Here is a 15,593-nt window from a genome sequence, read left to right as displayed (position 1 = left end):
TTCAGTACCGTATTGATTCGTTACCATATTGATTGAATAAGTCCATGATTCAGTACTATACTGATTCAATAAGCCCGTGATTCAGTACAGTACTGATTCAATAAGTCTGTGATTCAGTACAGTACTGATTCTTGGCCAGTGATTCAGTACCGTACTGATTCTTGGCCAGTGATTCAGTACCATATTGATTCAATAAGTCTGTGATTCAATACAGTACTGATTCTTGGCCAGTGATTCAGTACTGTATTGATTCAGTACCATTTTGATTTAATAAGTCTGTGATTCAGTACCGTACTGATTCAATAAGTCCGTGACTCAGTACAGTACTGATTCTCGGCCAGTGATTCAGTACTGTAGTGATTCTGTCAGTGATTCAGTAACGTACTGATTCAATAAGTCAGTGATTCAATACAATACTGATTCAATAAGTCTTTGATTTAGTACAGTAGTGATTCTTGGCCAGTGATTCAGTACCGTATTGATTTAGTCCCGTATTGAGTCAATAAGTCCGTGATTCAGTACCGTATTGATTCAATAAGTCCGTGATTCAGTACAGTACTGATTCTTGGCCAGTGATTCAGTACCGTACTGATTCTGTCAGTGATTCAGTACCTTATTGATTCAGTACCGTATTGATTCAATAAGTCCGTGATTCAGTACTGTACTGATTCAATAAGTGTGTGATTCAATACAGTACTGATTCTTGGCCAGTGATTCAGTACCGTATTGATTCAGTACCGTATTGATTCAATAAGTCCGTGATTCAGTACCGTATTGATTCTGTCAGTGATTCAGTACCGTATTGATTCAATAAGTCCGTGATTCAGTACCATACTGATTCAATAAGTCTGTGATTCAGTACAGTACTGATTCTTGGCCAGCGATTCAGTACCGTACTGATTCTGTCAGTGATTCAGTACCTTATTGATTCAGTACCGTATTGATTCAATAAGTCCGTGATTCAGTACTGTACTGATTCAATAAGTGTGTGATTCAATACAGTACTGATTCTTGGCCAGTGATTCAGTACCGTATTGATTCAGTACCGTATTGATTCAATAAGTCCGTGATTCAGTACCGTATTGATTGTCAGTGATTCAGTACCGTATTGATTCAATAAGTCCGTGATTCAGTACCATACTGATTCAATAAGTCTGTGATTCAGTACAGTACTGATTCTTGGCCAGTGATTCAGTACCGTATTGATTCAGTACCGTATTGATTCAATAAGTCCGTGATTCAGTACCGTATTGATTCAATAAGTCCGTGATTCAGTACAGTACTGATTCTGTCAGTGACTCAGTACCGTATTGATTCAGTACCGTATTGATTCAATAAGTCCGTGATTCAGTACCGTATTGATTCAATAAGTCCGTGATTCAGTACAGTACTGATTCTTGGCCAGTGATTCAGTACCGTACTGATTGTCAGTAATTCAGTACCGTATTGATTCAATAAGTCTGTGATTCAGTACCATACTGATTCAATAAGTGTGTGATTCAGTACAGTACTGATTCTTGGCCAGTGATTCAGTACCGTATTGATTCAGTACCGTATTGATTCAATAAGTCCGTGATTCAGTACCGTATTGATTCAATAAGTCTGTGATTCAGTACCGTACTGATTCTGTCAGTGATTCAGTACCGTATTGATTCAATAAGTCCGTGATTCAGTACCATACTGATTCAATAAGTCTGTGATTCAGTACAGTACTGATTCTTGGCCAGTGATTCAGTACAGTACTGATTCTTGGCCAGTGATTCAGTACCGTATTGATTCAATAAGTCCGTGATTCAGTACAGTACTGATTCTTGGCCAGTAATTCAGTACCGTATTGATTCAATAAGTCAGTGATTCAGTACAGTACTGATTCTTGGCCAGTGATTCAGTACAGTACTGATTCTTGGCCAGTGATTCAGTACCGTATTGATTCAATAAGTCCGTGATTCAGTACAGTACTGATTCTTGGCCAGTAATTCAGTACCGTATTGATTCAATAAGTCCGTAATTCAGTACCATATTGATTCAATAAGTCTGTGATTCAGTACCGTACTGATTCTGTCAGTGATTCAGTACCGTATTGATTCAATAAGTCTGTGATTCAGTACCATACTGATTCAATAAGTGTGTGATTCAGTACAGTACTGATTCTTGGCCAGTGATTCAGTACCGTATTGATTCAGTACCGTATTGATTCAATAAGTCCGTGATTCAGTACAGTACTGATTCTCGGCCAGTAATTCAGTACCGTATTGATTCAATACAGTACTGATTCTCGGCCAGTAATTCAGTCCCGCATTGATTCAATAAATCAGTACAATAAATATCGTCAATGAGCCAGTAATGTCTTACTTTCTTAAGAGAGTAAATCAGCACTTCTCAAGCCAGTGATTCATAATACAGTACTTTGTTCAGCGAGTCAGGACTGAAGGAGTCCGAGAATTAGCAGTTTAGTACCTTGTTAAGTGAGTGACTCAGTACTATACCGAGCCATTCCTAACTGACCTACAAGTCAGTGAATCAGTACCGACCCGAATCTCATCATTCAGTACTGTACCGAGTCACTGAGATGTGACTCAACATGTTATTTCGTCAGTGAGTCAGTATTTTGGTTGTTTGTAAATTGATGTGAATCAAAGTGTGTGTGCGCGTGCGTGCGTGTACCTCAGCAGTAGGGAAGAGCGGCACGGCGAACTGTAATAACCCCTGAACCTGAATCTGCATGGCGGTCAGAGATCTCTGGACGATCGTCAGAGACTGCAGGAGAAACTGATACAGGATCAGCAGGCAGTCACAGTGATGTCACTTCCTCTCGAGGTCATAATACAAAAAAAAAAAGCTAACTTAATGCTTGTTAATCTCGTGACATTCAGAATCATAAAATAGTAACTGGAGAGAGAGTTAGACTGGGACGACTCGGTGAATCCGATTACTAGTGAAGTGAATCAGAGACTCGTTAAATGTTTGGAGTGTTAAGTGCGTTACTCACATCGCTAATGAGATACATGATTAATACAGTGAGAGAGAATTATACAGACCTGCTGGAACGGATTGGGAAGCGTCTGACTGCAGTACAGATAATAATGAACAACATCTGCACACACACACACACACACACACACACACACACACACACACACACACAGTTACAGGTCAGTAACACACACTCGTACTTTACACATCAACACTAACACGGTTCACACGAGCGAGTGACCAAGTGATGAACGTCTGTTCAGTTTCTATATACATGTGTGAAGTGGAGCCTCGAGTTCTGCGATGTTTAAACTGGATTTTCTTCAGCTTTCTGTAATTAACTCTCGTTAAATGTGGACACAGACGTTAGGAAGAATAAAAATAAAGCTTGGCAGGAAGTAGCAGAGATCACTGGTGTCTCTGGTGAGTGTACGTCACGAGGACAGTTAGCTCACTTTGCTAATCTAATCCGAGAATGAAGTGAGCACGAAGCCGAGCACGTAGCACATAAATCACGACTGATTTTCACACTGATTACAGCGTTATTTAATGTGTGTTTCAGTTATTAGAAGATGTACAGTATTTACAGTACAGCTACTGCTGCGTCTCATCACAACTAAAAAAACCCCAAAAACTGGACAGGCCACGCCCACAAGAGACAAACTGAAGATGGAATTCGTCACATGCGACTGTGAATGTAGGTTTATAGGTAGGGGCGCGTGTGTGTGTGTGTGTGTGTGTGTGTGTGTGTGTGTGCGTGCGCGCGCGAGAGAGAGAGAGAGAGACACAGACCTGAGCTGATTGTGTCTTTAGTCTGATTCATGATGAATTTGTCTGGAGAGACACAGAAATCACTGACGCCCTGAAAGACAGACAGAGACACACACACAAGGCTAAATGTACATCCCTGCTCTGATTTAAATAAACAGGCATCATGTCCCAAACTGCACAGTGTACTGAGTAACACAGGAGTTAGTTTGTGAAGTGTGTTAACACTCACCACAGCTGTTGCTATATCGACTCCCAGAGACGCCCAGCTCACTATCAGAATTAGCATGCTAAACACCATCATCCTGCAACACACACACATAAAATCATTATTCATTCATGGACACAACTAAAATATATATATATATATATATATATATATATATATATATATATATATATATATATATATATATAAATAAATAAATAAAACACACACACACACACACACACACACACCCCTGATTCCAAAAAAGTTGGGACAAAGTACAAACTGTAAATAAAAACGGAATGCAATGATGTGGAAGTTTCAAAATTCCATATTTTATTCAGAATAGAACATAGATGACATATCAAATGTTTAAACTGAGAAAATGTATCATTTAAAGAGAAAAATTAGGTGATTTTAAATTTCATGACAACAACACATCTCAAAAAAGTTGGGACAAGGCCATGTTTACCCCTGTGAGACATCCCCTTTTCTCTTTACAACAGTCTGTAAACGTCTGGGGACTGAGGAGGCAAGTTGCTCAAGTTTAGGGAGAGGAATGTTAACCCATTCTTGTCTAATGTAGGATTCTAGTTGCTCAACTGTCTTAGGTCTTTTTTGTCGTATCTTCCATTTTATGATGCGCCAAATGTTTTCTATGGGTGAAAGATCTGGACTGCAGGCTGGCCAGTTCAGTACCCGGACCCTTCTTCTACGCAGCCATGATGCTGTAATTGATGCAGTATGTGGTTTGGCATTGTCATGTTGGAAAATGCAAGGTCTTCCCTGAAAGAGACGTCGTCTGGATGGGAGCATATGTTGCTCTAGAACCTGGATATACCTTTCAGCATTGATGGTGTCTTTCCAGATGTGTAAGCTGCCCATGCCACACGCACTAATGCAACCCCATACCATCAGAGATGCAGGCTTCTGAACTGAGCGCTGATAACAACTCGGGTCGTCCTTCTCCTCTTTAGTCCGAATGACACGGCGTCCCTGATTTCCATAAAGAACTTCACATTTTGATTCGTCTGACCACAGAACAGTTTTCCACTTTGCCACAGTCCATTTTAAATGAGCCTTGGCCCAGAGAAGACGTCTGCGCTTCTGGATCGTGTTTAGATACGGCTTCTTCTTTGAACTATAGAGTTTTAGCTGGCAACGGCGGATGGCACGGTGAATTGTGTTCACAGATAATGTTCTCTGGAAATATTCCTGAGCCCATTTTGTGATTTCCAATACAGAAGCATGCCTGTATGTGATGCAGTGCCGTCTAAGGGCCCGAAGATCACAGGCACCCAGTATGGTTTTCCGGCCTTGACCCTTACGCACAGAGATTCTTCCAGATTCTCTGAATCTTTTGATGATATTATGCACTGTAGATGATATGTTCAAACTCTTTGCAATTTTACACTGTCGAAGTCCTTTCTGATATTGCTCCACTATTTGTCGGCGCAGAATTAGGGGGATTGGTGATCCTCTTCCCATCTTTACTTCTGAGAGCCGCTGCCACTCCAAGATGCTCTTTTTATACCCAGTCATGTTAATGACCTATTGCCAATTGACCTAATGAGTTGCAATTTGGTCCTCCAGCTGTTCCTTTTTTGTACCTTTAACTTTTCCAGCCCCTTATTGCCCCTGTCCCAACTTTTTTGAGATGTGTTGCTGTCATGAAATTTCAAATGAGCCAATATTTGACATGAAATTTCAAAATGTCTCACTTTCGACATTTGATATGTTGTCTATGTTCTATTGTGAATACAATATCAGTTTTTTAAATTTGTAAATTATTGCATTCCGTTTTCATTTACAATTTGTACTTTGTCCCAACTTTTTTGGAATCGGTGTGTGTGTGTGTGCGCGCGCAGGATGATGGTATTTATGCAGGAAATCTGTGTGAATGAAACAGTGCGTACGTGCATGTGATAAACATTACGTTGTGAGAAGGCAGCGTGATTTCTTGGCCAGACCGAGACACGCCAACAGACAGATCAACAGATCAACGATCAGAATCAGCAGATATGTCAGCCACCTACACACACACACACACACACACACCTTACTAAAACAACAGCGATGCATTTTTACTGAAACCTACAAATGTTTTACACTCACTGAATCACTGAGATACTGACTGACTATCAACAAGGCACTAACTCACTAATACTGTCCTGAGTCAATGACGCAATAACTTACTGATTCAATGAATCAATAAACAGATTAACTTGCTGAATCAATAAAGTAATGAATCACTGAATCAGTAACGTACTGACTTACTGCAGCAACAAATTCAGTTAATTACTGAATCAAAGCCGAACTTGCTGACTCTCAGGAGACAGAGAATGGCCAGACTGACTCAAATAAAGATACCGACTCACTTAAATTAAACACGTACTCATTCTCTGCATCACTAAAGCACTGACTCACTTCATCAATCTGCTACTGATTCACTGAATCAACGAGGTCCGTGCTGAGTGACTCTGTAGTGTATAAATGACTCTGAACAGGGTGTGTGTGTGTGTGTGTGTGTGTGTGTGTGTACCTGTAGTACTCAATAGTCGCAGTGCGGTCAGCGATGTGCGTCAGATCCACTTTGGCCCGGTCCCAATCCGGCAAACCCAACAACTGTTTAATAAGGTTCTCCGCCATCTGCTGCACAAACGTCAGCGATTTAACAAAGTCACCTCGCGTGGCGAATATCTCGTCCAATCGGGACAAGTGTTCCTTCATCCCGCTCTGAATCCCGCCCAAAGTAGACGAAAGCTGTCACAAGAGGAACAAGATCCAAGACCCATCCAATCATATTTCCACAACACCGTGTTCTTACTGATAATTATGTAATAGACACCACAGTGAGTGTTGCTAATGCTAATCACACAGCGTCAGTGTGCGCGATGGAGAACAGACGTGCATTTTTTCCTCACCAGGTTCTCCACTCCCACCAGTGTGCGATTGGTGTTGTACAGGGAGTAGGTCAGCTGATACACTCCATCATTGGTCTCACTGTTACCATAGAAACCCACGCCAACTGCGATACTGCGAAAAAAAAGAAGCAGAAACGTAGTTTTTCATCACGCACACTGCTGAGAAACGTTTTTAATGTCTTTACAGAATGAATTAGAATCACTTTATTAATCCCCGGAGGGAAATTCAAATTTGCCTTGCTAAGTGGGCATGCGCCAGCTCGCATGCAGCCTGCAACGAATGCTCCAGATCCTTTTTCTCTATTTTTCCTACTTGTCTTATCTTCGGGGGTTTGCGGGGGCGTGGCCAAGCGCCGGTCTGTGACAGGAGGGCGGAGTCAGGGAAGGTAAGTGGCAGAATCACTACACCTGACTGCAATTAACCTGTGTTTGTGTGTCTTCCCAGTGACCGCGCCCTATTTAAAGAGGGAAAGCTGAGAGCAGAGGGGAGCTCATCCCTGAACAAGATGCCAGTCGTGTGTGTCTGTTCAAGTTACAATTGTTAAACTGAAAAGTGTAGCAATAAACGCTATTTTGAACCTGATCTCTGTCCTGCCGTCCTCTGTGCTCCACCCACCAGTACTGAACCGCTACAGTGGTGCTGAAACCCGGGATATTGTGGAGTACAGCAGCCGATCAGCCCCATGGAGTCCTCCCTGTTCGCCGACCTGGTCCACGCCCTCGCCACGGCCCAGCAAAGCCAGCACCAGGCGCTAGTCACCCTCTGCAAGGAACAGGAACGGCGCTTTGAGGCCCTGGTGCTGGCCCAGCACGAAGATCGGGAGGTGTTCCGGCACCTCCTCGCGTCGGCGGGGTCCACCAGCGCTCCCACCGTGGGCCCGTCCCCCCCCCCCACCGTAACCAAGATGGGTCCGCAGGATGACCCCGAGGCTTTTATCACGCTCTTCGAGCAAGTCGCCGAGGCCTCGGGGTGGCCGATGGAGCAGCGCGCCTCCTCCCTCTGCTAATGGGAGAGGCGCAGCTGGCCGCGCTACAGCTCCCCGCCGACCGCCAGCTGGCCTACGCGGACCTCCGCCGGGCCGTCCTCCAGGGCGTGGGGCGCACCCCGGAACAGCAGCACCAGCGCTTCCGCGCCTTGCGCTTGGAGGAAGTCGGCCGGCCGTTCGCGTTTGGCCAGCAACTCCGGGACGCCTGCTGGCGGTGACTGAGGGCCAACAACCGCGATGCCGAGGAGATCGTCGATCAGGTGGTGCTGGAGCAGTTTGTCGCGCGCTTGCCAGCAGGAACCACGGAGTGGGTCCAGTGCCACCGCCCGGCTTCGCTGGATCAGGCCATCGAGCTGGCGGAGGACCATTTGGCGGCTGTTCCGGCGGCAGGACAGCAGACAGCCTCTTCTCTTCCCTCCTCTTCTCTCTCTCTCTCCTCCTGTGTCCCGTCCTCGCCCCATTCCCCCACCGCGGAGGCGGGGGCCGGCGCCACCCCAGCCGGCCCGCCGCACCTGCGGTGCCCTCCCATTTCTCCCTTCTGTGTCTCTCTCTCCCCCCCCTCAGGTGAGTGAGCCCCAGAACACCGGTGCAGAGAGGAAGCCCGGGCCGGTTTGCTGGTGCTGCGGGGAACCGGGCCACCTCCAACAGCAGTGCACGGCAATGGAGGTGGGCGCGGTGGTTCGGATCTCCGACGCGCCAGAAGCCACCCTCGATCGGGCCGGAGTGTGTCGCATACCGGTGAGTATTCAAGGGGATACATATCAGGCGTTGGTGGATTCTGGTTGTAATCAGACCTCAATTCACCAAAGCCTGGTGCAAAACGAGGCACTGGGGGGAGCACAGGGGGTGAAGGTGTTGTGTGTGCACGGGGATGTTCACAGCTACCCTTTGGTGTCAGTCCACATTTTTTTCTGAGGGGAAAAATTTATAGTGAAGGCGGCGGTTAATCCTCGCCTTACCCACTCTATAATTTTGGGGACTGATTGGCCGGGATTTCATGACACGCTTAGTAGAGAGTGGGTCCTGCCATTTAGCAGAGCCGTCTACGTCATCTCCGCGTCAGAGTGAGGAGCCCCAGGCTCCTCCTCTCTCGGGGAATCCCTCATGGATTTCCCGTTAGAACAATCGCGAGACGAGACTCTGCGACATGCGTTTGACCAAGTGAGAGTAATCGATGGTCAAACGCTCCCGCCGAACGCCACCCCGTCCTTCCCCTATTTCTCTATTATGAAGGATAGGTTATACCGAGTGACGCAGGACACTCAAACTAAAGAGCGAGTCACGCACTTTAATCCCATGGCTGGACACCTAGGGCAGGATAAGGCACTAGCCCGAATAATGGCCCGATTCTATTGGCCGGGGATTCGCGGGGATGTCCGTAGGTGGTGTACGGCGTGCCGCGAATGCCAGTTAGTGAATCCAGCGGCCATTCCAAAAGCACCTTTGCGCCGTCTTCCATTAATTGAGACCCCCTTCGAAAGAATTGGGATGGATCTCGTCGGGCCATTAGATCGGTCAGCACGAGGGTACCGCTTTATATTAGTTCTGGTGGACTATGCAACGCGATACCCGGAAGCAGTGCCTCTGCACAATATCTCAGCACGCAGTATTGCGGGGGCACTCTTCCGCGTTATTTCCCGAGTTGGAATCCCGAAAGAGATTCTGACTGATCAAGGCACTACATTTATGTCACGGACACTGCACGAACTGTATGGGTTATTGGGGATTAAGCCGATCCGCACCAGCGTGCATCACCCACAAACGGACGGTTTAGTGGAACGATTCAATCGCACCCTCAAGAATATCATAAAAAAAATTCATAAGTGAAGACGCACGTAATTGGGATAAGTGGCTTGAGCCCTTGTTGTTTTCAGTGCGAGAGGTCCCCCAAGCCTCCACGGGGTTCTCCCCGTTCTAATTATTATATGGGCGTAAGCTGCGCGGCATTCTAGACGTGCTGAGGGAAAATTGGGAGGAGGGACCTTCACAAAGTAAGAACGAAATTCAATACGTTATGGACCTGCACGCAAAACTCCACACGCTCACCCACCTAACTCAGGAGAATTTGCGGCAGGCCCAAGAACGGCAAGCCCACCTGTACAACAAGGGTACGCGTCTTAGGGAGTTCACACCGGGAGATAAGGTACTCGTACTGCTGCCCACATCGAGCTCCAAATTGATCGCCAAGTGGCAAGGACCCTTTGAGGTCACACGGCGAGTCGGGGACGTCGACTACGAGGTGAGGCGAACGGACAAGGGTGGGGCGCTACAAATTTACCACCTCAATCTGCTTAAACTCTGGAATGAGAAGGTCCCCGTGGCGTTGGTGGTTTCGGAGAAGGCGGAGCTGGGGCCGGAGGTTCAAAAAGGGGCATTGGCATCACGTACCTCTCCGGTCCCCTGTGGAGACCACCTCTCCCTGACCCAACTCACGGAGGTCGCCCAGTTGCAGACCGAGTTTTCGGATGTGTTCTCGCCCCTGCCCGGTCGCACTACCCTCACAGAGCACCACATTAGAGACGCCCCCAGGGGTGGTAGTGCGTAGCCGCCCTTACAGGCTACCTGAACACACAAAAAAAAAAAAAGGTGGTTCAGGAAGAACTTGAGACCATGCTCGAAATGGGCATCGTCAAGGAGTCCCACAGTGACTGGAGCAGCCCAGTGGTCTTGGTACCCAAGGCCGACGGGTCGGTCCGGTTCTGTGTGGACTATAGAAAAGTCAACGCGGTGTCTAAATTTGACGCGTACCCAATGCCTCGTATTGATGAGTTGCTCGATCGACTCGGCACTGCTCGCTTCTATTCAACGCTGGATTTGACGAAGGGATATTGGCAGATCCCCTTGACTCCACTATCCCAAGAAAAAAACGGCCTTTTCCACACCGTTTGGTTTACACCAATTCGTCACCCTTCCGGAGGTACTCCAGGGGGGTCGCGAGTAGGCTTCATGTATGGAGGAAAAAAAAAAAATCTGGGGCTAACAGGCTATAGTAGCTAAGCAGATGCAACACATTTACCCATGTCAAAATGCAGGACATTGGACTATTACATACAAATCAATACTATTATAAAATCTATCATCAATCTATCATAAAATCTTGTGTGTAGGTTATTTTAAGCCCGTGACGCGAACATGACGCAACGTCACGTGAGTGAGTCTGCATACCGTGGCCACCGTGCGAGTGCTTGCCACACACACACACTAGTCTGGTTTCTTGCCGAGTTAACTCGTACCGACTCTTGCTAGTTTACAATCATCAATCCATCGATACAGCGCAAAACCCAAACAGTCTTTTTAAAGACTACTACCCCACACTGTATTTTTGCTTTCCCCATTTCAGCTCTACCCAAATAATTTGTTGTTTTTGTTGTTTTCTTACTGCTAGTCTACTACCCCTTTGCCTTTTTCACCCTGCGTGTGAAAAATCCAACTGTCCCACACACACACACACACACACACACACACACACACGAGTAAGTACACCATTCACACCTCGTTAAAATTTGCAACTATAAAATCCCCGAATAAAGATATCGATCGTGTTTCTCACTGATAAGCCCCATACGTTCCCTCTGGTTAGCCCCCTTAGCCTACTACAGACTTAGCCTACTACAGACTTATCGTTACAACTTTATTACACACGTTTATTCACAAATACTTTAACAAAATGGATAGATTTCTTGTCAAAAAACCCAAGACAACTGACATAGGTCTACCACCAGCTGCGAGAAAGCTTCGGACGTACGATGAATCATACCTGCAGTTTGGTTTTACCGTCACCTCTGATCTTCGTCCTCAGTGTGTCGTGTGTGCCGAGGTGCTGGCAAACGAAAGCATGAAGCCATGCAAACTTAAAAGGCACCTCGAAACGAAGCATGCTGGCCTGAAGGACAAACCGCTTGAATACTTTCAAAGAAAGCGTGATGGCCTGCATCAGCAACAGGCAACAATTTCCATGCACAGCACTGTATCTAAGCAGTGCCTGGAGGCATCATATGTGGTGGCAAAAAGAATAGGTAAGCTAGGGAAACCGCACACTGATGCCGAGAAATTCGTTTTGCCAGCTGCGCAGGACATGTGCAGAATATTCTTCGGGGATGGTGCAGCAGCCAAATTAGGCACCGTGCCACTTTCAAATGACACAGTTGCTCGGAGAATTGCTGATATGTCCAATGATATCAGAGAGCAATTAATACAGTTTATTAAAAATAGTCCATACTATGCCTTGCAGTTGGATGAGTCTACCGATATTGCTGGACAGGCACAGCTTCTTACATATGTCAGGTATGTCAGGGATAAATTAATTGAGGAGGATGTCCTTTTTTGCCGCCCTCTTCAGTCACACACAACTGGAGAGGCCATCTTCAATGTCCTTGATTCATTTATTCGCGAGAATGGGAAGGCGTGGGACCGATGCGTTGGCTTGTGCACGGATGGCGCACGAGCAATGACGGGCCGTGAGCAAGGTCTAGCTGCTCGCGTTAAGCAGGTAGCTCCACTTGTAAAATGGACCCATTGCATGGTTCATCGCGAAGCACTCGCTGCAAAAAAAACGCCGTCTCTGTTGGAATCCGTGCTGAACCAATCAGTAAAAATGATCAACCTCATCAAGTCACGGCCGCTAAACTCTCGCTTGTTTGAGGTCCTCTGTCAGGAGATGGGGTCAGAGCACGAACAGCTGCTTCTGCACACTGAGGTTCGCTGGCTGTCCAGGGGGCGGGTGTTACAACGTTTGTATGAGCTGCGAGATGAGGTGAAGCGGTTTTTGACACAAATCAATTCAGACCTGGCGAAAAATCTGGATGACCCTTTGTGGCTGGCGTGTCTCTCCTATTTGGTCGATATATTTGACCGCTTGAATGGCTTGAACCTGTCTTTGCAAGGCCGAGAAACTCACATTTTGCTTCTCGCAGAGAAAGTGGATGCCTTCAAGCAAAAACTTGACCTCTGGTGTGGCCGCATCAGTCGGGGGAACTGTGATATGTTCCCAAGCCTTGCAGACTTTATCAGTAATGCAGGCACTTCCCACGATTTCTCATCTGTCTTTCAAGCAGCGTCAGAGCACCTGTCGGTAATGAGAAAACAGTTTGCGGCATACTTCACAGAGGATTATCGCTCTTTTGCGTGGGTTCGAGATCCATTTGTGTGTACTGCTGACGAACTTCCAGTTGACATGCAGGAACAGCTTATTGAGCTGAAGAGTGACAGTAGACTTAAGGCAGTCTTCACCTCATGCCCTCTTTCAACATTCTGGGCAGCATTGATGCAGGAGTACCCGCAACTGTGTGACGTAGCCTTGAAACTGCTCATCCCATTCGCATCGACCTACTTGTGTGAGGCAGGATTTTCAAAAATGACTGCGCTCAAAACGAAATATCGCAATCGTGCGCAAATTGAGGATGACTTGAGACTGTGCTTGTCAAACATTTCGCCAAGAATCGAGGATCTTTGTAAGGCAAAGCAGGCTCAGGTCTCGCATTAATGCAAATGCAGATCACAAAGGCACAGTAAAAAGTAAAACCTAAATTCACGCCTGGTCCCAATTCCCAATGATATCAATAGCCAGCTAATGATAAGCCTAATAAAATACCTAATAAAAACACTAATAATAATAATAATAATAAATAATAATGCCTATTAATAATAGCATAATAATAATAATAATAATATCAACAACCAACAACAGCAATAATAATAATAATAATAATAATAATAATAGGCCTAATAATAATAATAATGCCTGAAAGAACATAAGTCTTGTACTACTGCCAACAGCTTAGTAATGATAATAGGCCATAATAATAATAATAATAATAATAATAATTATAATAATTATAATAATGCCCGAAAGCAGATTAGAAATGTGGTGCTACTGCCAATTATAACAATAGCCTAATAATGATAATAGGCCTATGTATTTCTATGGAATGGATAATGCTACTACTGCTGCTACTGCTACTACTACTAATAATAATCTAGCCCAGGGCTATCTATCTATCGGTCGATATAAGGTGCTGTAGGTCGGGTGGCGTCACTGCGGGTGAGTGTGTTTGGGGGGGGATGGGGGCGGGGCGAGAAGAGGGGCCCCCAACTGCAATGAACCGGCTTTGGTGGGGCCCAGGTTGCAAAAGGTTGAGAACCCCTGGTCTAGACCTATATATTACAATATCTTCCTATTTCGATAGGTTTCAGAGGGGAATAGGAGACATTTAGGTGCAGAAAGTACTCTGCATTCTTCAATTTATGGTATGGATTTTTTTTTTTTGGTGTGCAAGTGACAGCGCGGTCCTGACGATGCACAGTGCGGCAAAGCGCCACATATCCGCACCTTAGGGAAAGCTCTGATCAGGGTCTGATTTCACTCCTGAATGTAAATCCCCACAGCCACGCCCCAAAGTCTAGTGGAAAGACTTCGCAGAAGAGTGGAGCTCATTATAACAGGAAAAGGGGAATAAATCTGGAACGATACGTTCAACAAGGCCATGGGTATGATCGTCAGGGGTGCACATACTTTTGGTGATACTATTGATTGTTAGTATAAATCACTTTAATTAATTGAACAGAACATGCACAAATCATCTCCTGACAGAGTCCAGATTTTCCCTCTCCGTGTGAATCCTGCTGAATAAACCGTGAGTAAAGCGAGGTGTGAAACAGAACCCTGAAGCGACCCGGCCAGCCGCAGCCACTTTACCGGGTTAGTGTCAGGGTTTCCTGATCCGCTGGGTTTTATAAACACATCATCATAGCTGGTTCTGCAGGAGCATAAAAAGGTTCTTCTGACCAGAGAGGAGCAGGAGATAAGCTGGTGTTTTCTTTCTCGGACAGTGTAATAGACACAACGCCGTAAATCTGCCAGCGAAAGCGGCACCGTTTTCCCACGACGTGGAATTATTATTATAATCACAGCCTGTTCCACCGTGTTCCTGAGAAACCGTAAAGAAGAGTAAACTCCTCCTCGGTCCTGAAGACGTCAGAAACCTCAAGTTCCAGCTTTATTTCTGACTGGAGACTCCTTCCAGAGACAACACACACACACACACACACACACACTTCTCCTCTTAGAAAACTTCACCATATCAACCATTTTTAATCTGTTTATCATCAGTAGAGCGTCTGCTGGACACGGCCCTGTGAATGATCGGTTACTATAGAAACGATAACATTAATATAAACCTGCGCTACTGTCAGAGCTGCTGTTAGAGAGAATTAATCAACACCTTCTCTTCTGACCAATCAGAGTCCAGAACTCAGCAGCGCTGTGGAATAAATGAAATATTCAACACTGATCACTTTGTGGCGCTCCTTCATCATTCCAGAGAAATTCTTCTTCACCAAACACCACCAGGGACACTTGAGGACAGGCCTCGGGACAGGGTGGGGGAGGAGGCGGAGAATAATCATTTGGGACACGACCCACAGTGCTGTATTGTCTGTCACTGGGAAAAAATCCAGGCAGAACAAAAGAGTCTCCAACGTCCTGCTCGTGTCTCAAATCCATTAACACGGCTGTTTACAGCGCAAAGTAACGACACGACACCGTAATCCATCACCGCACTCAGCACTTTCACCACAACATGTTCTGCTCCAGCCATCCAAACTCAGCCAAAGGGCTTTAACGCACTGATTTAGTGTTCAAGTCACTTCCTCCACTTCCCCGTCATGACCGTTTCCTCGTCCTTTAAAACAAAGCCCTGAAACAGCCAGGTTTTAATAAGAACACTAACGGGATAT

At 45.8% G+C, this 15,593-nt stretch overlaps 1 protein-coding gene across 4 annotated transcripts in view; it reads right to left on the bottom strand.

The window, feature by feature from the left end:
* LOC132897870 (protein tweety homolog 2-like) overlaps positions 1-15,593 on the bottom strand; it is a 43,594-nt gene that overhangs the window by 13,236 nt on the left and 14,765 nt on the right. For 2 of the 4 annotated variants that reach the window (XR_009656396.1, XM_060939117.1), the window contains exons 3-9: positions 6,874-6,985; positions 6,492-6,712; positions 5,886-5,981; positions 3,974-4,046; positions 3,766-3,835; positions 3,039-3,094; positions 2,665-2,769 (exon numbers count right to left, since the gene is read on the bottom strand). Coding sequence is in view for 3 of the 4 variants with exons in the window: in XM_060939117.1 (XP_060795100.1) it covers positions 2,665-2,769; positions 3,039-3,094; positions 3,766-3,835; positions 3,974-4,046; positions 5,886-5,981; positions 6,492-6,712; positions 6,874-6,985 (733 nt within the window). In the remaining variant the exon portion in view is untranslated. The remainder of the gene's footprint in view (positions 1-2,664; positions 2,770-3,038; positions 3,095-3,765; positions 3,836-3,973; positions 4,047-5,885; positions 5,982-6,491; positions 6,713-6,873; positions 6,986-15,593) is intronic. The other 2 variants (XM_060939118.1, XM_060939119.1) reach the window with 2 other exon arrangements.

This window comes from Neoarius graeffei, chromosome 14 (assembly GCF_027579695.1).
Source record: "Neoarius graeffei isolate fNeoGra1 chromosome 14, fNeoGra1.pri, whole genome shotgun sequence".
In the NCBI taxonomy this organism is placed as follows: domain Eukaryota; kingdom Metazoa; phylum Chordata; class Actinopteri; order Siluriformes; family Ariidae; genus Neoarius; species Neoarius graeffei.
This window is presented reverse-complemented; position numbering and strand designations above follow the sequence as displayed.